The following is a 25,823-nucleotide window of genomic DNA, read 5'->3' on the forward strand; positions in this document are numbered from 1 at the left end:
TGTGGTTTGCAAAAATGTGCCTGAAAAGATCTGTGGCAGCCTGCCTGAAGTGCAACTGCCTTGTTTCTTATACAATTCTAATAAAATGAGCAGCCCAGTTATCTACAATCAACCTAGAAGTTCGATAGTTATTACTTGTTCAGTTCAGAAACATTCACTGGTTCTTTTCACAAATACTACCTGGACTTCCAAAAATGTTTCTATTATATAAGCTATTCCTTGTGGTTGCTCATCATCCAAATTAATATTTCCCTCTGCTCAGAGACCAACTTACTCAGCGCAGAACTAAGAATGAACTCTGATATCTTTTGGCATGTACAGCTCAGTACAAAACCACATGGTTTCTATAACCAATGAACAATTAAAATCTTAAAATGATATTTAATAACTGATAATTCACCTTGAAACTTAATTAAAAAGCAGATCACAGGATCAAAGTCTTAGGCGATGAAAATAGTGAAGAGTCCAGTCAATTGTAAGCTTGGAGCATTTATTACCGCTGATAACCTATTGCTATAATATGAATTCAGTCAGCAATGCAGAACTTCTGCACTAGAGTTTGCTGTTTAATATGTTGACAAATCCACAAATGCCATTACTGATGGATACGGCACTACAATGCTGTAAAAAGATCAAGAGTCCATTACTTTTATTCTGAAATACTGTAACCCACCCTCATTTTCAGTCAAACAAGACTGATCCGAAGCAAAAGAATGACAAAAGTTGAGACTCAAACTGAACATTTCATATTTGAAAACAAACCATGCACTGAAATAGTGACATACATTACAATTCTTAAAAAAAAATCAATTAGATCCATGATTTGTTCTTCTCTGCATATTTCTATCTTTACAGTAAAAAAATCCATTTATTCACAGTTTACCACATTTTTGTTTAAATCACCATTAGAAAACAAATTTTCTTGACCTGTACCAAGTTATCAACTTTATATATTGGTTACAACATAATTCATTTTGTCAAATCCAAAACATATTATAAATGTTTTCCCCACTCCTATCAACCAAAACAATTCTCATGCTCACCCAGACATTCTTATAAAATGCACACACTTTCATTTAATACACTGAAAGAGGATACACACAATCAGAAGACTAGAGGGGAATCTGTAAACTTTTGGATCCACTCCAATCTTTCATACTCTCACCCAGTTAAGCTTTTTTTTCAGTTACATTAGCAAAACTATGTAATTTAATAAGGCTGCAACCACCAGTTACAAAATGCAGAGTTTAACTAGTCAAGCTTTCAAGAAAGAAAGAACATTGTACTGAAACACAATTTTTGATTGTGCTACTGTTCTTTAGGAGAAAAATGCTTGCATGTGGCCATGGTTATATTTCTATACCTGAAGCAAGGTTAACTGTTACTTGAAACAATGTTGTCACATTTACATAAAAATGCTCTATTTGGATTATGCTGCATCTCTTCAGTTGCTGGCTTTGTTTACTCAGTGTTGTGAAACAAACTACAGAAAGTGCAAGGTTGATGTCTTGCATCTTATCAACAAGGTCACACGAATCACCATGAGTTAAGCTGTTGTATCTGAAGATCAGAGTGCAACATTGTTGTCAATTGCTATATTTAATATTAATATTAAATACTTTGCAAGTGACACGAGATGATAAATGCCAACTAATGCACTTGAACATTATTGAATAAATGCTTAAATTATCACTGAGCTATCTGCAAAATCTATAAATAACAATACTTCATTCTAGCGATACTGATATGCAACTCAAAATGCTTTCTCCAGACACCAACTTTCAGAGGACAAAATCTATCAAATGGTGCTAAGTGTTATTCGCAATTAAAGTGGACAAGTTACAAAAATTACAACTAGCCGGTGTTAGCTTTCACTAAAACCCCAGTTACAACATCAAATGATGAATAGTCATAATCAATTCAGCTAAAGATGAAACAGCTATCATTGGTAGTATTTGGATATTTAGGAGGTGAACACTATAAACCCATAAACAGTATGTGTAGAGTTAGACTTGCCTAAAAGTAGAACAGATTATGCAGATTTGAAACAATAAAAATGGCCAAGGTGTATCTGGCAGTCCATGAGCCGCTTTAGAAAGCGCATGTTAACACTGTTAGGTAGGACAAGCTACACTGTATAATTAACAGGTTAATAGTGTTTACTGCTACATAACAAATTTCCATGTGCTGATGCAAATGTATATCTACTTGTTCAAGTGCCTTATATATTGTATTTCACAAATAAATCTAACCTTGAATACTTTATATACAAGGTATATGATAATTTTTAAAACAGAGCATTTTAATGATCCTGATCTGGCAGTTCCACATAGCTTTAGTGCATAGCTTCTTCTGCTTTTGCTACCTGCTTAAAGAGAAAGCTGTATAAATTTCATTTCCGTTGAACATGTTGGAAGGCCTGCAGTTCAAGCTTGTACCAGTCAGGAGCTTCTGGACCACCCTTGCCTGCAGAATAGTGATCGTATCCATAAGCAACTGTAAGTTCTTCATCTTTCTGTACTGCCTGGATGGTACGGATACTTTTAATATGTCCAAACCGAGGATGAATAAACCTTGACAGAAGAAGTTACAATGATATACCAAAAAAGTAATTTTTAAAACATGGTTGAATTCAAGTATACTGTATGTTAAATCATAAGTTCTCTTTCCAGGCCAACAGCATTAAAAGGAAAGTAAGAATCAGATGTGGTTTTTACAGCATCAGAATTACAGTATCAATGCCAAATGCCAGGAAGATGCATAAGCAACATCCATCAACTAAATGTACACTAAAGTGAGAATTAAACAGATTTAAGTGAATGTATTGAGGCTTTTAAATTTTGAGTGGTCATCAATTTTCTTGGTTCTTTTCAAGGGAAAGGGACCCCTTTTGTTTGTTATATACATAAATGTACATAAAAATACAGTGTGTCCTCTTTAATGCAAGGATTGTCAGAAATAAGAGTGATGAACTTCGAGCATGGATTAGTATTTGAACTATGGTGTTGTGGCCATAATGAAGACATGGGTTTCACAGGGACAGAAATGGTTGCTAGATGTTCCTGGGTTTAGAACATTTAAAAAGAACAGGGAGGGGGGAAAAAAAACAAGAGGGGTTGTAGCGTTGCTAATCAGACAGTGCGTCACAGCTACAGAAATGAAGGTTGTCAAGGAAGGTTTGTCTACTGAGTCTGTATGGGTGGAAGTTAGGAACAGCAAGGGAGCAGATACCTCATTGAGGGTTTTCTACAGACCCCCTAATAGCAATAGGGAGATCGAAGAACTCACAAGCTGGCAGATTTTGGAAAAATGCAGATGTTGTTATGGGTGATTTTAACTTTTCCAATACTGACTGGAACCTCCTTAGTTCAGATGGTTTGGAAGGAGCCATTTTTGTCAGGTGTTCAGGTGGATTTCCTTACTCAGTATGTAGACAGGCCGATGAGGGGAGTGGCCGTTTTGGATTTGGTGCTCAGCAAAAAGCCAGGACAGGTGTCAGATCTCGCAGTTGGAGAATACTTTGGTGACTGTGACCACAACTGCCTCACATTTACCATAGCTATGGGGAGGGAAAGGAGCAGCTACCATCAGAAGATGTTTAATTGGGAAAAAGGAAATTATGACACTATCAGACAGGAGTTAGAAAATACAAATTGGGAGTAATTGTTCCACAGAAAGGGCACAATAGACATGTGGAAATAGTTGTTGCGAGTGATGCGTAAATTTGTTCCTCTGAGACAGGCAAGAAGGGGTAAGATTAAGGAGCCTTGGATGACGAGAACAGAGGAGCTTCTCGTCAAAAGGAAGGAGGCAGCTTACGTAAGGTGGAGGAAGCAAGGATCTTGCACAGCTTTAGAGGATTACAGGCTTACAAGAAAGGAGCTCAAAATGGACTGAGGAGAGCCATGAGGGGAACGAAAAAGGCCTGGCAAGAAGAATTAGGGAGAACCCAAAAGTATTTTACTCACACGTGAGGAATAAGATAATGATCAGGGAGAAGGTAAAGCCGGTCAGGGATAGCATAAGGAACTTTTGAGCGAAGTCTGAGCAGATAGGGGAAGCCCTAAATGAGTATTTTGTTTTGGTTTTCAGTAAGGAAAGGGACCTTGTTGTGAATTAGAACTTTGAGGAGCTGGGAAACAGGGTTGAACAGATCGAGATTGAGGAAGTTGAAGTGCTGGAACTTTTGGCAAATATTAAGATTGATAAGTCCCCAGAGCCAGACCAAAATTTATCCTAGGTCGCTCTGGGAAGCGAGACAGGAGGTTGCGAAGCCACTGGCAAAGATCTTTGCTTCCTCACTCTCCGCAGGAGTCGTACCAGTGGATTGGAGGGAGGCGAATGTTGTTCCTCTTTTCAAGGTGGGTAATAGGGAAATCCCTGGCAATTACAGACCAGTCAGTCTTAAGTCTGTGGTCAGCAAGGTTTTGGAAAGAATTCTGAGGGATAGGATTTATGACTATTTGGAAAAGCATAGCATGATTAAAAGCAGTCAGCATGGCTTTGTGGGGGGCAGGTCATGCCTCACAAATCTTATTCAGTTCTTTGAGGAGGTGATGAGACAGGTTGAAGAAGGTTGGATAGTGGATGTGGTGTATATTGACTTCAGTAAGGCATTTGATAAGGTTCCCAATGGTAGACTCATTCATAAAGTCAGGAGGTATGGGATACAGGGAGATTCGGCTCTCTAGATTCAGAATTGGTTGGCTGACAGAAGGCAGAGAGTGGAGGTCAGTGATGAGTGGTAGGTTAGGTTATTTTATTTTAGATTAGGATTAATCCTAGACAATACATAGTGGGCCAAAGGGCCTGTTCTGTGCTGTACTTTTCTATGTTCTATAAATGATATAAATTTTAAAAATGGGGGGAATGTTAAGCAATTTTACAGATGACAGCAAGATTGTTGGGGTGGTTAACACTGAAGATCGGCAGAGCAGTGGCAGATCTGCTTAACCCTGATAAGAGCAAGGTGATGTACCATGGAAGAAGAAACAAGATGAAGGAGTATTTAATGAAAGATGGGACACTGGGTAGCCTAAGAAGGATCATCATATAATTATTTACAGGATAGTTAAGGCGGTATATGGGATGCTTGCTTCTATCAGTCGTGCATAGAGAATAAGATCAAGCAGGTCATGTTGGAGTTGTACAGAGTGTTGGTTAGGCCACAGCTGGAGTACTGTGTGCATTTCTGGTCACCTTACTACAGGAAGGATGTGATAGCACTAGAGGGGGGGTACAGAGGAGGTTCACAAGGGCGTTGACTGGGATGGAACAATTGAGCTGTAAGGAGAGACTAGACAGGCTTGGATTGTTCTTTAGAGCAAAAAAGACTGAGGGGGGTGTGTTTGAAGTGTATAAGAGTATAAGAGGTATGGATAGGGTCAACAGGGAGCAGCTGTTCCCCTTGGTTGAGTGGTCAATCACGAAGGGCCACAGTTTAGGGTTAAGTGGCAAGAGATTCAGAGTGGATTTAAGAAAAAACCTTCTCACTCGGCCTGTAATGGGCATCTAGAATGCACTGCCTACAAAAGGTAGTGGAGGCCAGAAACCTTAACCTTTTAAAAAAAAAACTATTTGGATGAGCACTTGAAACAAATTAACATTCTAGGGTATGGGACATAGTCTTTGGAATTAGTACACTTTTAGTGGTAGTTATGTCGATGCATACTCAATGGCCCCCAAGGGCCTTGTTTGCACTATATAAATCTACGACTGGCAGAAACTTACATTCTACTCATTACCAAGTTCTGTCTTAAAAACACAAGAAAGCACGAGAGCTTCATTATTTTCTGTTGATGTCAAGACCTTTAAACTTATTTTGTGCTCCCACCTTCTCTAGAGCCCAAAGATTCCCCTAAATCTGTAAACAATCATTCACGTTTTGAAGGTAATTAGTGAAACTGAGAACATCATTCTGGTACTCTACACCCTACACAAGAAAGGGAGACATTTCTGTGGTACTGGCTCTTAGCATGGAATAGACACTGGGGTTGCAGTGCAAATTTGACAATGTCAGCTCAAGGTCTAATCTAGTGAAGCTTGTCACCAGACCCTGGGAGGTATTAACCTCCACACAATCCACACAGGTCTGAAGACAGACCTTGGGAAGGCAAGGAATGGGGCGCAGAGTCCTGGGCCAGCAGCATATCTGTGGAGCCAAGAGAAGACAAAACTAAATCTTCCATACATTTGTGTGTGTGTTTATTAACAGTCTCCTTAATGGACTATTGGTAAGGCCAAAGGCATTAAATGACTAGAGGAAGGATGCATGGCTCCAGTCAATGATCAATTTGAATAGGATATCCTACACCACCATTAAGGCCCTTATCCGAGTTAGCAGGTTACCCAGGGCTCATTTCAGGTATGCTCTGCCCAGCTAGAAGTTAGGAAAGATCACGTTCAAGAGATTTTGACTTTGCACTCCAACCTCAATTTTTCACCCAAGAATAGAGGACAGATTTCTAAAAATCTGAACTTGTGATCTTTGGCAAAACGCAAAGTTCAGTTAGAGAATTTTGTTGACAAGGAGATGACATTTTCATTACATACGTCAGCACTGGCCATCTCAGCCAAGAAGAAAAAAAAATACAATCAACTTCCTCAGCATGGATGGGTTGGACCAAAGGGTCTGTTTCCATGCTGTACATCTCTATGACTATGACTTTCAAAAGTACTACCCATAACAAAAAAATACTTACGTAGCATAACTGCAATTGGGAGTAAAGGAGTGATTTGCTTTGTGCCCCAGGGAGGCACAATAATGTTCTGTACTGTTGTAAGGCTCAGGAACATCTAGTACAGTATCACCATCCAAGGATATAGTGCTCCCATTGAGCGACCAATCTCGAGCATCTACCTGGAAAGAAAATATATCCAAGTGATTTTCTTACAAACAAACTGACTTTGTCCGCAGTCTTTCTGACCAATAAATTTTACTTTGATTAGAAACTCTGGAATTGTGATGCTCACCTCTTCATGCGCTAATCGTATTCCATTGTAGAAAGCCATGACTGTGTCAGGTCCGGCTGCTACTTTTGCAAACAAACCTTCCCCAGCATGTGGAATAAGAGATTCAGTAACATGCACCCTAATTCAGGAGAAATAACAAAACAACATTTATGCATGTCCTTAGATCAAATATGCAATCACTGCAATATATTTAAAAGTAGAACTAAGCATTTGGTTTTTCCAATGAAAAACAATTAGCTTGTTGATCTTGACCAGCTTATTTTTACAAAAAGATAGGAAATATAACTAACTTTGCTGGAGTCCCTGCCTTTGCAACCAACAATATCTCGAACGGTAAACAGATAAGGGAGAATTCTGACAAAAGCACAGCCACACTATCTCATCTTAAAACTGCACTATTAGCACATCTTCGTTTGACAAAATACTGTTCAGCAAGATGTACAGAACATCCACTTCCCCAGACTTCAGTCGCCCAAATTTATGTTTACCAACAGGTTTGATGAAAATAACACTTTCTCCCCAGTTCATGATATCCACTTTCTATTTTTGTCTCCGATTTACAGCATCCCCTTTTCTTTTGGCTTTTATTGAGGATTTTGTAGATTGGTGTCATACACATCAGGTCAACAACGATGTTAGGTGCTGCATTTGTTTTGCTGCACATGAGTGCAGTTAAGGTGTTATAATAGACAATCACCCCTTCAACACGATCACAGAAAGTGAGTCACCACGATTGTGACCACAATAATTCAGCATCAACTGATCATTTCTCATTTTACCTCAACTTTGCTTATTCTTTCAATTCAGAACACAGTCGACATTCCATGCCTTGTATCTTTGCCAAAATAATGGGAATGTGATATACTTCTCCCAACTACCTTAATAGTTGAAAGTCCTGAAGTTATGGAATAATAATTAACAAATTAATCCATTATTTCTGAACTATGAAATGTTACTGAAAGTTGCAGTGTGTCATGCCCTGTCCATTTATTCATCATAAAAAAACAAAAGAACTGCAGATGCTGTGAATCAGAAAATAAAACAAGAACTGCTAGAAAAGCTCAGCAGGTCTGGCAGCATTGGTGAAGAGAAATCAGAGTTAACGTTTTGGGTCCAGTGACCCTTCTCACTGGACATGAAATGTTAACTCTGATTTCTCTTCACAGACGCTGCTAGATCTGCTGAGCTTTTCCAGCAATTTCCAATTCTTCTTCATATGGGTTCAGTATGGTTTCAGGTTGGGCTTTTTTTGTTTTTAAAACATTACCTGGCCTTTAAGCATCACTTGAGTGAAGACAGAAAAATCGGTCAGGGATCATTTCTGATTAGTAATGATCTGTCCAATTTTCCATCCATTGAAATGAATGAAGGAAAGTTCGACAAGTACCAAAAGAGGTGTGCAATCCTCCCTGCCTGATATTGCTTTTTGCGTTCTGCCCAGGAAATGCTAAATGTCCTGGCGAAGACAAAGATCTACCTCAATCACTTCACAAATCAGCTCATGGTGACAGATCAAAAGAGAGATTGAAGAAATTTTCTTTGCAGAATGCATTCAAATTCATAAACTTACATCACCTTTAATAATTATTCCTGCTTCATGCAAGACGGTTTTGAAAGACATTTTTAAATCAATTGTTATAATTTGTAAATAAGTATTAAGTACTTATTAAAATGTAAACCATAATTAACCATCCAACAAGAAAGTGGCTGTTATTCCAGATCATTGATCAAAACGTTGGGGTAAAATTGATTTATCACAAAACTTCAGCCAAGAATTTGAACATGTTTAGGAGGAAACTGATCGAGTTTCACATTAAGCATGATGTAAAATTGAAGTGGAGTGAAGCTAACCCATTACTTACAATATAGGAATAGTCATTTTTAAAACTTACAACTCAAAGATGATCAAAAAAAGAAATTTAAACAAAAACTGAACTATGATAGAAAACTTTATCAATAGTCTGAGAAAATCCAATTCTGAAATAAAAACAAAAAGTGCTGAAAATGTACCAGAGTGTCTATTACATCTGAAAAGAAAAATACTAGTTAACCTTGGGGGAAGATCTGACTCTCCCTTTACAGATGCTGATGTGCATTTCCAATGTTTGGAAATACTGTATAGTATACCTGTATCTTGTTGTGCTCATCGTCTAGAATTAGACAATGATGGCCAATTTCAGAGACTGATATCCTGACCTCCAGGGACACCTTAAGAGGCATCAATCCCAATATTAAGGTTGACTTTTTGTTCAGAGATTTGTGGTGGCTGTCTAAAACAGGTAATAGACTTCATTAACCTACTCCATGTGCTAAGGAAGGGATAAATGCCTAGATAGGGTATCTTAAGAAACCTGGCCTGCTCTCAGCAAGGGAAATATCAGGCCTGGTCCGTTCAGGTTTTCCAGGCATGGACACATTCTAGCAAGTGGCCAATGATTAAAGACAAAGTTTCATTTTAAGCTTGCAGAGCCAGGAAAACCACACACGTTTCCAAGTATTTGCAAGAAACGCTGGTCTGGTATCAGTCTATTGTCCATTTTGCTCTTCTATGGCCGAGTTTGGACCACAGCTAGATAGGCACTGATCTTTATAAAATGACTGAACTGCAAGTGCTGATACTGTGGTCAAGGGTGACTTACTCAAAGTTAATGAGACTCAATTTCAAGCTCATCTTGCAACCCCCACCTCCTGGTTGGTGTGCAACGTTCCAGTTCTAGATCAAAAATGAATCTACAGTACTTCCTTTGCTGTTTTTTAATCTTTGAATACATTATACTTCCTTTTTCACAACCAGAACAGTTATTTCATGCTGACAACAGTCACTGACAAGATAGAAAATTTTGTTTTCTTCAACAATCAGTAATTTCAATATTTAAAAATGAAAAAGCCGGCTTATGGAGGGAATAAATTTAAACAACCTTTCATTTTCATAAGGATCAGGCAGGAGGCAATTTGTAGAAATGCAAAATGAGCTGGACTTGTCGAAAGTGTAAAGTGGACCTGTTGTGAAGAAAGGAGGATATTAGATTTAACAGTTTCAGACTTCCAGGCAATATTTCTTGAATTTTCCATAGGAGTCTTTTAAAAATAATTATTAGCTTTAAATATACATCTTAATCAGAACAATACCCATCCTCAGAATCAACGATACCGGTTGTCTCCTTATTGTTGAAAGATGAACAGAATTATTTTGAGAATAATCGTTTTTCAGCATTTAATTTTGAATAAAATCAACTGAAGTTGTTAATGGAGCAGAAGTATATTCCACTATATTCAGAGTAACATGGCAAACTATGAATATATAAGTTACTCAGTAAGAAAGGTAGTCAACAATCACACTCTGGCTAAATCTCATTCAAAACTCTGATGTCCATATCCTATTACACAGCTGTTCATTTCACCCTTTACCTGCAGACCCACGTCAGCTCCTGGTTCAACAATACCTTGATTTGCAAACTGCTTTACGGTCTCATCTTGCCAAACTATAACCTCCTCCGGCAGGTTATCCTCAGGTATCAGTATGCTACTACTGCTAGCTGCTCTACTATTTTCCATTGACCGTTTAGCAGTGTAATCCCATACTTTGTACTATTTCTTTAATCCTACCTACCCTCCTTTAAAGACACTTCTTACAACCTTTTCTTTGTTTAAGTTTTTGGTCACCAATCCTGTGTTACATATTGTTTGATGATATTCTTGGTTAAATATCCATTGTGCTTTACAAGTTAAAGATGCTATACAGTTACAACATTTTGTTCTTATTAGAGTTACAGCTTTTCAATTATACACTGCTTCCTACACCAATGCAGCAAATATGTAGTAAACTCTACATGGGAAATGAAAATAAATTCAAGTGAGGGATACCTACTTGCATTTAAGGTAAGGTAATTGTTCACAATCTTTCATACTGGGCAATAGTATGTTCAGAGCTTGCCATTTTACTTTGAATACGATGTAACATACCTCTGTGCCACTAACAACTTGAGTTGATTTAATCCAAAATTTAACTGAAGGAGGATTATATTTAAAATAATTTTGTTCAATCTTTCATGTGAGATAAACTCTACGAGTAAAATATCAAAAGATTTAAAAATGACCCAAACAGGGATTATATAGATTGAAATGATTCTCTGCAGCTTGTACAAACAGAAATCTCCCCACAATCCTATTGTACAAATTATCAAGATTAAGAAAGGAGAGTAAGACTGGCTATGATTCTTGGTCTTCTGAGTTATAATGTGGAGCTGGGGTGGACAAAATTAAAAATCACACAACGCCAGTTTATAGTCCAACAGGTTTATTTGGAAGTACACGCTTTCACAGCGCTGCTCTTTCGTCAGCTAGCTAATGGAGCAGGATCATAGGACAGAGAATTTACAGCAAAATGGAATGGTACAAAGGAGACCACTGTACTGACACTTAGAGTTATAAATGAGTTCCTTCCTTTTCTGCTGCTCTGCAAATTATTTTCCTTTCAAGTCTTTTTTTCTTTTTAAATAAAGACACTGAATCTGGGTTTCACCACTCTTTCGGTCAATGCATTCCAGACCATAATAAATCACTGCACATTAAGAAAAGAAATTCCTCATGTCACCTCTGGTTCTTTTGCAAATCGCCTTAAGTCTAAATCCTCCAAGCTTTCTGTCACTGGGAATGGTTTCTCTGTATGCAGTCTATCAAAAATGTTGCATGATTTTGAAGTCTCTTGAAACAACCCAATTTCTCTAGTCCCATGACAAATGAAATACTGTGTCTCTGGTATATTTAACTAAATCTCATCTGCACACCTTCCAAGGCTTCTTAAATACCTATTAAAATGAGGTGGCCAGAATCAAAATATAATAATAAGTCAAACTGAGGCCTAACCATTATCTTATAAATGTTCAGCATGACTTATTTGCACTATACCCTATGCCTGTAATTCTAAAGGCTGGATCTCATGTGCAGTTTTAAAAATAGAATTCTCAGTTTCTCCTGACACCTTTAAAATATTGTGTGACAATGCTGCAGCTTTAAGAGGTATATTTTGTCCTTACGGTAACAAACAGCTTGTGAGGCCTTGGGTTGGTTCTTAAAACGTTGGAACAATAGAAACAGCCAGGAAAGGTGTGGTCAACTCTCTCTGACCAGATTGTCTAGTTTTTAGTTCTTTACTTTTTAAGATTCAGCACCTGCTATTGGAGTCCCATCAGGGTTAGAAGCTGCAGTAGATGTCGCCTGGCTACTACTCTTTAGTTTTCGCTTGATATCTTTTCTCTGGGGGATACATGGAATAGAGCAGAGAGAATCTGTTTCTGAATGTGTTTTTTGACCAGGGATGACACTGGGCCCAGGGTGTTTATGGGATGACACTTTAGTTAATAATAGTTACTGTATCTATTGGAAAACTTCCTTCTTCTGTTGTATTTTAACACTATAGTGTTTGAATAAATTACGTTTGCTTAATGTTGACTAGTTTGACCTATCGAATTGCATCTGGAACACAGCACTTTATATTTGCCTTTAAATTAAGAAAAAGATAGTGTCTAGGTTACCTTCTTAAAAGTATTTTGAGGGGGGTCTGGTCTATAAAACTTTGTACACCAACACAATGGTCTTGTTTTTGTAGATGCTGGTGAAATGATGGTACTCACCATTGGCCTTGAAGATAGTTACCAAAGATTTAGCAATCTCCGGATTTCCCTTTGGCTGCTGTTATTTCAAATGGACAGCAAGTCAAGGAATCTCCAGAGAGTCCTGCACGTCATGTTATCATGCAGGGTAAGTAACCAATCTAACTGGTCTTCTCACAGACACCAACCCAGGAAACACAATGCATGGATTATCAACAATTTATGTGAAGTTTGTCCTCATCTCAGTTTTTACCTTAGTCCCACAGGAATGCCTCAATTATTTTATGTATTTTCTGTATACAGCATGTCCAGGGAAGTATGAACTAATTACCATAACATTATCGCTAAGATATGTAATGTCATGTCCATTAGTAAATACTGAATTACAGGAACTAACTTCATATTCCTGAATTTCAATGTCATCACTTATGAATTGATTATGTGCATCTGTTAGTGGCCCAGTCACTACCCTAAATCTTTCTTTTGTTATTTAGGCATTTGTAAATTACTTAGTTATTATTTATATTTGTTCAATTTTATAGTTCCTCTTTGCCTTCCTAATTCCCTTGTATTAAATTGAGAAGAGAAAACCATAGGTTATGATCATCCTCAACAGAGGAGAAATCATCAACACCCTTCCTACCAAAACCTAAACTCAAATCCACTCAGTCCATCTCGTTGCACAACTCTCTACTAGACCCATTTGGTTACCAGCATAAGAGACATAGACTGATTTATTCCTCTCTCTTCCATACATTCTTAACACCCTACATAAAGCACTTATAATAAAAGTATTGCAGAGATTGGAAAGCAATAAGAATAGACAAGAGTGTGGTGCCGGACAAGCACAGCAGATCAAGCAGCATCCGAGGAGCAGGAAAAATCGACACTTCGGGCAAAAGCCCTTCATCAGGAAGATGAAACATTGATTTTCTGGCTCCATAGGCAGCATGGTGGTTCAGTGGTTAGCACTGCTGCTTCACAGTGCCAGGGATTTGATTCCACCCTTAGGTGACTGTGCGGAATTTGTACATTCTCCCCATGTCTGCATGGGTTTCCACCCACTGTCCAAAGATGTGCAGGTTAGGTGGATTGGTCATGTTAAAACTTGCCCCATAATGTCCAGGGATATGCTGGTTCAGTGGATTAGCCATACGGAATGCAGGGTTACAGGTATAGGGTAGGGGGATGCTTTTCAGATTGCTCCACACCGCACGGTTACTACAATAAAAAAACATGTAAAATACTGCAGATGCAAAAAAATCTGAAATTAAATTAAAAAGTCCTGGATATACAGTGCAGCTCAGGGCGTCTCTATGGAGGCAGAAACAGAGTTAATGCTTCTGGTTGAAAGATTCTAATGAAAAGTCAATTGGATATGTTAACTCTGTTTCTCTCCATAGGTGCCATCCAGGGAATTAAATACTACTTACACCTTAACATACTTTCACATTCAAAATTTTCAAATACTTCTAAGTTTAGAATATGACACTTGTTGGCTTGATGCACCATCCACCATTTTAACCTAAGCAAAACATTCAGAATTTTCTAAAAATATAAGAAGATGATTGAAAACAAAGGTGTGCATTATGAGATGAAACAGTGTAATGATAAAATCATGATTTCTTACCATCTGGTACCAGCTCAAACTGGGGTTTCCCCTCAGATACACACTTCAGAGTTGCCAGGTGTCCTTCAATAAGTTCCCCATCAACAAATTTCCCAAGCAAGGCTATTTTTCCCTCAGGATATACATAAGCTATTTTATCACCAGTCATCTCCCCATCTTCATTCACCTCTCCTACAAGGCAGCCTCCATCCTGTCAAATAAAGATAATACGTCACTTCATTCATTTCACACAATGTTCAATCTTGCATTTTCGTTCAAAAATCCTGGAAATGTAGGCAGAGATTTTCCTCAGACTTGCTCTCACTTTGTCACCAAAGAGACAAGGACAATATCCCTATATCCCTGCAAAAGTGGGGTTTCTGCAATGCTGGAACAGTTACAGCAGCAAAATAGAAGTTGTTCTGAGGCAATTTCTGAGCACAGTAGTAAGCACTACGCACTTAGATGTTTATGGCAATGAAAACTCAAATACAAGGCAACTTCTTATATAATAAACCTAACCTTTGTTTTGCCAGCTTTCTCCATCTTCACCATATGTCAGCTGTGGCTCAACTGGCTGCACATGAGCCTCTGAATCACAAAGTTGGAGCAATGCCCAAATAAAATTTCTCCCTCCAGAGCCTACCATACTTTTCTGAATATGATGGATACCTAAAATTAATCTTGAAGCTAGGGTGAATAATACACATGGTAACAAAATAGGTAGTTTTGCAGCCAGGGTATAAACTCATGAAACTTTGTAAACTTCATTCCCCCCACCATGACTCCAGTTTAATGCTTGAAGATTGATTCAACCCCATTTTGTGGGCCATGGTGGTGGGTGGAAGAGGTGGTGTTGGGAATGTGTTGCAGGGGTGATGCTAGGTAAGGGCCAATGGTTTTGTCCACAGCTTTTGGAAGACTTGGATGGCAGCTAAAAATTGTGCAAGCACAACAATGCACCTCCACGAATTATAAAGATACCCACAGAAGCCCCTGATCAGCCCACGTGTAAGCTGAACTGAATGGCAAACAAGGGCACCAAAAAACTGTCCCACTGATGAACAGTTTGTGGAAAAGAAAAGGTTGCACTCCAGCCAGATTCTTTGCTTCACAAACAACATCACTGGCTCACTGCTCGCAGCCGCAAGGGATTGTCCTGCAACTGCAAGTGAGTCAGAGGGTGAAAACCTCTGTTTATGAAGAATTGCACATTATGGTGTCACGTGCTATTTTCAAACAATCCATAAACGTGAGAGCCCACCATTAAACAAAGAAAGATGGAAACAAGCCCTCCAGGCACTGACTTTAAATTTACATAGCCATATTTCAATTCAATATCATTTATTTTGCCTGATTATTCTATTTGATAGTAGTGAGCAGAAAATATACTTTAATACGTTTCTTTCCGGTCTAGATATAGCTGAATTACCATTTCAACACAGTATATTCTGCCAAGAATCTTTTTTGGTTTCTTGTTTGTAAAATTGTCTTATCAATGCAAACGTGTTCGATACTCATTCTTGATTGGATTTGCTCATTACCTTGGTCACTAAAGGGTCACTTTGACCATAGCTTTACAACAGTTTGGGTGCACGTTGTATAGGGTGATAAAATAAAGTTGACATTTTATTCATGGAAGTACAAGTGGATCTTATATTCAGGAAATTAAATAGGTGTACTGAGCCCAATTAAAGCACCAAACAGCTGACCTTGCTGAGATCAGATAATTTCCCAGAGGCTGGGATCGAAAAAGATCCTTTTAATTAGTGTGCAAGTTAACCACGATTTTCAAAGCCTTTCTCCAGTTAACTGAAGCTTACCGCAAAGTACATCCAGCAAACACCCCATCGAACATTATCCCTGTATTGACCCCTGAAGGTCAACTGTCCCTCTGAATCATATTCCTCAGCTATGCCATTCAGTTCTCCGTCAATGTAGGTGCCATGGAGGGTACTGCCATCCTCATAGGTGTACACAGCTTGTCCTTGTAAAGCATCGTCAATGCAGTTCCCTTCCAGAGTGCTAAATAATAAAAAGGGATACATGATGTTACACATTTTACCCCCCCCCCCCCCCCCGCCCCAAGTCACTTAGTTGGTTTTGCCTATAAGCAAAATTGAAAGATTCCCATCAAATATTTATTCAGGTTATGAGTAATTTTGTTGGGAGATTTTCACATTTCAAAATGACCGAACGATGTACTGCACTGGTTGAACTTCTGTTTGTGTATACAACCTTTTTTTTGAAAGCAAAACTAGATTATGTCCAATTAAACATGAACTCAGTTCTAACTTAGAAAATTAGTGGGCAGGTAAACATACAAACAAAAACGATGATTCATCAACAGGAAGTGAAACAGTTTAATCCTAATGAAGTAGCTGTTTCAGTCTAAATTGCAGACTGGATCTGATCTCCAGTCCAAGGGAATGACTGGTGCAATAAATTTCATTTTGAAATAAAAAAAGTGTTTTTCTAACTTCAAATCCACTCTTACCACTTAATTTTCAGAGAAGTTATAATATCAAAGGCAAGATTGTTCAATGAACATGGAATATGTGGTTGATGATATGTGGTAATAACTTATCTGCAAAACCAGCAGTAATGCAATTTTCCCCCCACCTAAGTATTAAATGTGGGGATTTTACCAGCACCACCTCAAAGATAAACATTGAACATTAATGAATGCACAGATCCAGTTTGCTTCTGTGCTAGTTTTATTGATGGCAGAGATCCACCAAGACTGACTGACTGACTGACTGACCTTTTCCTCCAAGCAGCTGGATAACATGTTGCAACAAAATGCTGCTCATCCCATGGAGGCTGCTGCCTTGATTAGGCCTTCACAGGGAAAGGAAACAGAGACACTTTCCAATTGGCAGAAGGGTAATTTGCAACTATTTCTAGCCCCTGACCTATCTCAGTAGCTGGTAAAGTTAATAAGGTCAAGTAAATGAGACACCACATTACTGGCCTCTAGCAGTACTCCGTTTCTTTGCCACTTAAAATCATTTAATTTCTTCTTCCAATAACAGTATGTACATTTCCCAGTGGATTTTTGTACTCTATTTGCATTAGAGCACAGAATGTCACAATTACTGGGGGCCAGAAGGAAGGCAAAAAGCTTTAAAGTATTTACGGAATTATTTACTTCTCACTTTCGCTCCAGGAACACTCTTGACCAGTCATCACAACCTCTATATAAACCTATAAGTGATTAATGTTTTTGATAAAACAACTAACAGTAATAGTTGAACAGCAAAATTTCACATTTCAGGACTTTTACTGGAACAAACAGGTAAAGACTAAAATCAATAAATCAGTCAAACACTAACTAACAGACAACTGATTTCAAACAAAGAAGTTAAGTTTTGCACTAAGACAATTGAATTGAGACTTAGGAAATACTCACTCTATACCACGCTTCTGACAAATATACAGAAATTTCAAATAAGTCTCAAAGACACTTCCAGCTTTCCAGCAAAAGGTTCACCTCTACCAATCATTGCCAGGTCAAAGTTTCCACAGTCCTTTGACAATCTTACTTTTGAGCAGAAACTGGACCCTTCAAAATTATCCTGCTTAGTCTTTAAATCAAGCAGTTCGGGTTTCTCTACAGCCACACCGTTTTTATTCAGTTCTATGAGCACTTGCCTAACGTGCTTGAACTGCCATTCAAAACTCTGGGTTTCCTCTCAAATTTCTTTCTATGTCAATTTCAGATCTTCCAGAAATTGGGTGACATTCAGCAGTCCTCTCTTCACAACTTTGTTTTTGCTTTAAGTTAAACGGACATTTCAAACCCAAGTGTCGTGCAATGTTCAGCATTCACACATTCTATGGTCACATTAACAATTCGTCCTCAGACCAGCTTTCAAAAGGTATGCTGGGAATGTGTTTGTAGTTGCAGGATGTGCTGTCACTTTGACAAAATAATATCCACACAAAGAAGTGGAGGCTACAAGAACAGTCTGAAATCCATAACATGGGGCACTACAGCTGGTTAGAAATAAGACAATCCTCATATTTGTAAGTTATTCCATAATTTCACAAAAATATTCACGGAATTCTGTGTTCTGACCATTAAACCTACACAATGTAGAGAAACTTGTCATTCAGCGCCAAGAATTTTCTTGCCTCCTCTCTAAAGGAGAAGTTTCACAATGAATACCTCAGTACTTTTTTGTTCAGCGTACCAATTCCTTATGTTTGGGCTCAGAATGCAAGGCTAATGTAGCAAAGATAGCATTACACTGTACCTTTGAATTTTAGGAATCTTTAATCAACTTATTGTTTGAACATGTTGAGACATTTCCAGCACAGGTGAGATTTGAACCCGGATCTTCTGGCCCAGAGGCAGAATAACTACCACTGTGCCACAAGAGCCCTTAGCTTCTTATTTTATCCTGTTACAAACTGACCCCTGATGGGATGTATAAGCAGAAATTCACAGATTTTATCCCTGCCAATGTAAAAGAGTCCTTCAAAAATGAAGGTTAGTCTGCTGCAAATGGTTTTATACATTCATCCCTTGGTATTTTGCAAATTGCAAAATGTCCCCTTCCATCATATTTTAGGAGGGGAAGCTGAGCACATGACAACACTAAGCTTTGTAGCCCATCAAAACTACACCAGTGCTGAGTTAGCTAAACTCACCCAACGCTAATTAACAGAGAAGCCCTATGCCAGAGTGGGTCAAGGTAAACTGGCTGAGGTTCTTATTCCTGTTCACAGACCCCTGCTGGAAGTAAGTGCATACGTGACCATCAGGAGTAGTTTCAAATGTTGACAGGTTTCACAGTCAAATAATATAATAGCCTGTAATTACATAACAACATCACAGCAGAAATAGTCAGAGGAACAACGTCCTACTTCCAGCTTTTGTTTTCCATAAACAAAAGGAATAAAAGACTAAATACATTCTCCAAGTGAGGACCACTGACAAAATTTCACCAAATGAAAATCCATTCCCAATGACACAACCAGCAGGGTGCGCCATTCCCACTTTCTTTTCTCATTTCCACACAATTACCATTAAACTTTGAAATGTGCACTGAACTCCTATTTGATTGGGTGAACACACCCCACTACACTACACACTCTCTCTCACGCACGCACACACATACACAAACACTCTCTTACATACTCTCATACTCATGGAGAACCTCTCTGACATATACACACACACACACCACACACACCCCTGCTCACATCCAAGCACCCACCCTCTCACAGGCTTATATGCCATCACACCCACATCACCAAGCTTGCGCACACTCACTCACTCTCTCATGCACACACATACAAATCCGAGGTGAATTTGTACTGGAGATACATTCTATTTTGCTCAAAAAAATGCATAATCTGCAAGCAGTCAATACATGTAATACTTTGTAAATTCCACTTTGGAAATAGAACTAGTCTGACTCAAGACTGGAATACAGCCAGACTCTAACCTCACATCTTTAATGCACTGTCTGAGCTGAGATGTCACCTTTTGTTGTAAAACCTTAAGTTATCGAGAAGGTGACTTGGAAGAAGTTCTGCGATTTACATATTAATAAACCAAAACATTCTAAAAATAAAGAGGAAAGACTTAACAACAATCCAGGTTTGTTCAATATATCATTTCAGTTGCATGACACTGTAATCTTTTGCTATCAATTCTGTGTCTTATGGTCTTGTGCTCCACAATCACCTAATGAAGGACAAGCAATATTCAAGCTAATGCTTCCATATAAACCTGTTGGGCTTTAACTTGGTGTTGTGTGATTTTTACTATATAATTCTACCATTTCAAACTTTAACCCCTTCATTAAACTCTCCCTAAATATGCGCACAAAAAGAAAAGCTGTTAAAGGTGAAGGGAGGAAAAAAAAACTGAGAAACAATTCAATGGCTTTTGTCCACAGGGTTTAACAGAGATGGTCCTTTTGTTAGCCAGAACCCTTTGCTGCCTCTTAGTCTGTTTTCTCTTGATTCTCTTCAGCTCCTCAGAGACAGCACTGGCAAGTGGCTAACAAACATTAATGTCTGTCTAAACCAATGGGTGGCTTTAAGTATTTACTACTTCAAAGATACAAACTATCTCCCTTTCCAGAGGTCCAAAATCTTCTGGCAATATCATTCACACCTACATGTTGTTCAGCTTTCAGGATCTAACCACAGAGTTATTGGCAGGCAGACTGCCTTAGTCATAACTTCACAAACCAATCAACTACTTGTTGCTGACCAGATTTCAGTTTGAACATGGTGCCAGCCCATCTGCAACCAGCATCCCCCATTTCTTGTGACAAGAGACACTAAAACCCATGGTAACCACCGCAAAAGCTCAAGCACAAAAGGCCACACTCTTAGACTCTCCTGCCATATTAGACCAAGAGGCTAGAAACTGTAAAATACCTTGTGCTATAACCAAAGCATGGTTTGACATGAAAATGCAAATACAAGTTGTTAGTACAGGTTATATTTACACGTGTAGGGAAACCTTTCATGTATCGTATTGAAAGAAGCTGATTATTAGACTTCATGGAACATCCAAAGATGAATTATGTAATGTACTTTTACAATGTCATAAGAATATTTTTAAGAAATAAAAGAACAATTTAAAAATATGTCATTACCTCAGTACAATTAGTAGGAGCTGTTTTATAAAATTAGCTGCCATATTTCCTATGTTACAACAGTGAATAAACTTCAGTTGTAATTGCTGTAAATCATTTTGAGATATAAATGCAAGTCTTTGTATGTGAGTGTCTCATTTCCTTAACTTATCAAATTTCATATCGCCTAGACGATTCACTTCCATATTTTTACTAAGTTATCTGCTCAACCTATTGGATTTTCCACCAGACAAGTTTGCTTGCACCATATTTTACACTCTTACAATTGATTTGGTCCTATTTAACTCATCATTAATACATTTCAGTTCTAAAGAAGGGTTTATACCTTTAATGTCAGCTGACTTTTTTTTCCTATTAATGCTATCTGATTTGTTGTTGCTTTCAGTGTTATTTTGTTTCATATTTTCAGCAATTACATTATTTAGCTTTTAATTCAAAATACTTTCATTGTCTGTTATGCTCCCAATTTCCAAATCATATCTGCCTCTGAGTTGAATATCCATTTCTCAAAAAGTATCAAGTGTCTTCCTGTTAGCTTTAAATTCCTAACAAAATCAGAAATTGAGAGATAACTCGGCAGGTCTGGCAGTTCCATCTGTGGGGAAAACGTAGAGCTTAATATTTCAGGTCCAGGGACCCTTCTTCTGAAATGTTAGCTCTACTATCTCTCCACAAATGCTGCCCGACGTGCTGAGTTATCCCAGCAATTTGTGGTTGTTTGTGATTTCTAGCATCTTTGATTTTCTTTACCTTTAAATTCCTTCTGGCTCAGGTTGTAAAGACCCAAGAATAACATAATACACAAAGATATTTTTAAGTACAAGGACCAGAGGATTGATACAAGATCACACCACAAATACTTTCTTACTTAGTAATGTTGCAAGTCAGCTAGTGCATTTATTTCTGTCTTACATGTGAATAAACAAATGAAATATCTGGAGAAAAAAAGTTATCGTGCTACTCTTTCTAATTTGGAATGGGATATTATGGAAATAGTGCGTCTGAAAACTCATGACCCCAGTTATCAGACTGATTGTGGATATATGCTTCTTTGTTCCCTAACTCCAATTACAACTGTTCTAACTGGAACACCAGGAGCTATTAACAACACAAGGGAAACTGACACAATTGAATTAGTTGCAAATTTTACATCACACATTATTTTACTTCTAATTGACACGGTCAGTCATTTCACGTCTTACTCAACTGTGACGCCACTGGATTAATTACTTCATCAGTCCTGCCCACAAAAGCAGGTGGTAAGTAGTTCCCTTTACTCCTCCTCCTTTCTTCCCTTCCAAAACTTTCTTTTAAAGAAAGCTTGTTTGCTCTCAATTTTTATTTAAATGTAAGGAAATAAAATTAGAAGAAACTGCTCTTCTTTCTCTGTAATTACTTCATTCTGCCTGTCTCACTTTCTCAAATATATGTCTACTACTCTTATCTCAGTTTGAAACAGTTTCACAGGTATAATTGCTTAGCATGGACTTTTTTAAAACTTAACATCTCACAGAAGAGACAATTGACATTAGTGTTCAGATTTCTTTTAGCATTTTATGCTCATTGTGTTTTTTTGGATCACAGAACTAAGAGTGCAATTAACATGTATTTTCCCTCATCTCATAACCATACCTCATATACATTTGATTCCCTCAAAGAAAAACCTTTGGAAATGGGTTATTTTTCCACAGATCAAAGGAGGCTTGCAGCTAAAGAAAAATATTTAATCAATGCAGCTAAGAAATTAGATACACTTCAAATGCTCAAACTGCCGCACTAAATATATTGAACCCAGTTACAATTTGAACTTTTGAAAAAGGCTGAGGATTTTAAATGAACCTATTAGAAACGTAATGAAATATTTAATTTTGTTACTAGGGTCTGGTACTCTTTAATGTTTTTTTTACAAAACCTCAGATATAAAATGTTTGGTTCTTGAGAAAATTTTCAGATGGAGAAACTGGAGAAAAGATTTAGAATGACCTACAGGCATGTGAACACCAGAATACACAACCCTGAAGTTTATCCCATTCTACATAATGGATAGGGAATTATAATAAAGGAAAAACAGATACAAAAAATCATAGCAAAATATAATGGAGCAAGTTTTCTTCCAGTAAATGAGTACAAATATTATAGACATATTAAATGTGATTTCATTAGACCACTATTGCTTAGTTGGAGTCTTTGAACTTATTTATTTGGAGAAATAAAATTTTGTATGTTTAAATTTTAGTTCCTTAGATCATATTTTTTCTCTCATGTACAGCAAATTTAAAGATTTACCTCCCCCCCCCACCCAATAGTTCTATAAATTAGTTGCTGAATTGACATCATTCTATACTTTTTCCTCTTTTTCTCCAACTACAAACAATGCATTTTGTACCCAAAAGTGCTTCACAGTTCAGCTGCATACACATTTCTTTATGAAGATAGTGTTTTCATGATACAAACAACTTCTGCTGGCAAGGCAGTACTGACACTGATAGAAAACATCCATCTCCCCCCCCCCCCCCCCCCTCCTTCCCCACTCTTAAAGGTAATTATGAAAATCTAAACAAAAAGGAAAACAGGAAATCTCCCTCCACGACAGAAAATATCCGTAATTTAATTTATATGAACTACACTCATAATGCCATCAAAAAGTGGGTGTCGAAACATAAGACCTTATTTTCAAACTGGGCAGTATTGCAAAGGAGCAGTTTGTAGAGACATTCTGCAACAAGCATGCTGCCAAATATTCTTTATAAATCAACTGAAATGAAACATCCATATGAAATTTGAATCACCAACATTGATTGTGTCAATAAACTTCCGAATTATAGATTAAGTACAACAGCAAATGGCTGAACAGGAGGGGACTACCTTTTTTCCCAGTAAACACATTTAATCACATTCCAAATGACAAACAACGAAAGAAATCCTAACTTAGATCAAGCAAAAAACTCCTCTGATAGAGCAAATATCTAAATAACAAGTAATAAGCTTCAAATTGATGGACTTTTGATTTTTTTTACCTGCCATCAAAAAAATAGAACTTCCCGCGACCATTCTTCTCACCATGCACAAAATGCCCTTCAAATCTGTCACTAGAGGAATAGGTAACTTTACAGAACCCATGTGGCTGGTTATCTTCATCCAGGGGACCTACAACAGGAACATTTTAAACTTACTGAACCTCAGCACAGACACACACAAAAGTAAATTGCATCATCTTAAATCCAAAGAAAAAACAATGCAAATTACTGCAATATATGACCACTACACATCTGACTAAATATCACCAGGAATTCTGTCCACTTAAAATCAAAAGGAAGGCATCAACTTAACTGTTTTTCTCATTGGTGCGAAACCCAGTTTGGAGGTGACTTTTTCTGACTGGGTTATTTATTACGAGTGAAAACAACAGCTGAACATTCAGTGTCACGAAGAAGGAGAAATTGCTTGTTCGTTTCCTCTCTGTTGTGTATGGCATTAACAATTGGGAAAAGCTTTATTCCTCAATTCTTCTGAAATAACAATTGATACTGGGAATCGTGCAGCAAATTGGCAACATTGACAATGACCACCCCTTGAAGACTTCGCTGTGATGTAAAGATTACATTGTTTAAAAAGGAATGGGACGAGGGAGAGAAAAGTTTCCCGGCTCTCTGTCTCAGATTATAAATATGCAACAAATTATAAACACACAGCCTCAGTCTCTGTTCCTCTGAGGGACTGTCTGTACTGCCAGCATCACAATAATCCAGGTTACATAACTGTTAAAGTAGCACATTGTATTTTGAATCGAATCGCACTTGTTTTGTTTTTAAAAAGAATCCATTCAATTCCCAGGAAAATCAGAATAGAATTTCGACGTCCTTGCAAAAACCAAATTATGGGTTTTATCTTGACGAATTAAATTTACATTTCGTCAACAGTGCAAAACAAAATCTTGGGAGGAAAAACTTTTTCAAAACATTTTTAAAAAAAAAGCCAAGTATATTCACTGGCGTGCAATTGATTTTCGACACGCGGGTTAAAAGCAATAAATAAAAGGCATCTCTTTGAAGCCGCGCGGTTTGGGGCCGGGTATATCCGCACTGCACTGTCACTCCCTTCTCCCCCGGCTTGTTCCAAAGCCCTTCCTCTGGAACACTCCCAGCTCACCTTCCACCGTCTCCTCCACATTGTCGTCGTCACTGTCCATGATACCGCTGGCTTATGCTGTATGTGAGGCTCCTTCCCACAAAGAGAGACCAGCTCCAACTCTGCCTTTGCTTAGACTGCGAGTTGCCGCTGCGTAAACCGGAATCAGGCACTGACATCATTCCCCCATCCCTCCCCCGCCCCAGCTCCTGCATTGATCGACAGCCTCAGTCTCTACCCACCCTCCCCACCGTCAGCAGCTGCTCCTCTCACTGACAGCCGCAGTCTCTCGCACTCCAATGCCCATCTGCCATGGTAGACAGTTACAATCTCTCTCCCTCCTCAGAGAGTTTAATCACACGCTGTAATGAAACTAAGAACCGTCAATCATTCCACCACGCGCTTCTCTTCCCCCAACACCAACTTGTGCATTTGGAGAGGCACTCGGAGGGACACTTGCACCAAAAGACGTAGTCCGTCAGATGTGCTGGTTTTGGAGGCAGTCCAGAGAAGGCTAAGACCACAAGAGTAGGACCTGAAGCAGGTTGGCTGTGCAATTCAATAGTCTCTCATTCCTCAAGACCACTTTCCTGCTCTTTCCCCATAATGCTTCTTTCCCTTCTGATCTATCTCAGTCTTAAAAATACACAAGGACTCTGCCCCTATAGCTCTCTGTGGCAAGGAGTTCCAAAGATGCTTAACCTCCAAGTGAAGAAAATCCTCCTCATAGAATCATAAATTCATACAGAACCTTTGGTCCAATTCGTCCATGCCAACCAGGCTACCTGAACTGAACCACCTGCCTGCATTTGACCCATATCCCTCTAAACCGTTCTTATCCATGAACCTGTCCAAATATCTTTTAAATGTTGTAATTGT

At 38.2% G+C, this 25,823-nt stretch overlaps 1 protein-coding gene and 1 long non-coding RNA gene across 4 annotated transcripts in view; one reads left to right on the plus strand and one right to left on the minus strand.

Moving 5' to 3' along the window:
• Nucleotides 1-23,051, plus strand: part of LOC148139920 (uncharacterized) — a 32,135-nt gene extending 9,084 nt beyond the window's left edge. For 2 of the 3 annotated variants that reach the window (XR_015753324.1, XR_015753325.1), the window contains 2 exons: nt 12,581-12,732; nt 21,589-23,051. This is a non-coding gene — a long non-coding RNA (uncharacterized LOC148139920). Of the gene's footprint in view, nt 1-12,580; nt 12,733-16,973; nt 17,334-21,588 lie in introns of those variants that run through there. The other variant, XR_015753326.1, reaches the window with a different exon arrangement.
• On the minus strand, nt 635-25,112 carry setd7 (SET domain containing 7, histone lysine methyltransferase). Its single transcript, XM_043674108.2, has 8 exons — nt 24,966-25,112; nt 23,834-23,963; nt 16,017-16,218; nt 14,215-14,404; nt 9,891-9,972; nt 6,973-7,090; nt 6,702-6,859; nt 635-2,573 (listed from the first exon to the last, which is right to left on the minus strand). The coding sequence occupies exons 1-8, from the start codon at nt 25,003-25,005 to the stop codon at nt 2,393-2,395; spliced, it is 1,101 nt and encodes a 366-aa protein (XP_043530043.2). The 5' UTR covers nt 25,006-25,112; the 3' UTR covers nt 635-2,392.
• Nucleotides 25,113-25,823: the final 711 nt, after the last annotated feature.

Source organism: Chiloscyllium plagiosum, unplaced genomic scaffold (assembly GCF_037043375.1).
Source record: "Chiloscyllium plagiosum isolate Xiang-an unplaced genomic scaffold, Cpla_swu_hap1 HiC_scaffold_36, whole genome shotgun sequence".
NCBI classification, from domain to species: Eukaryota; Metazoa; Chordata; class Chondrichthyes; order Orectolobiformes; family Hemiscylliidae; genus Chiloscyllium; species Chiloscyllium plagiosum.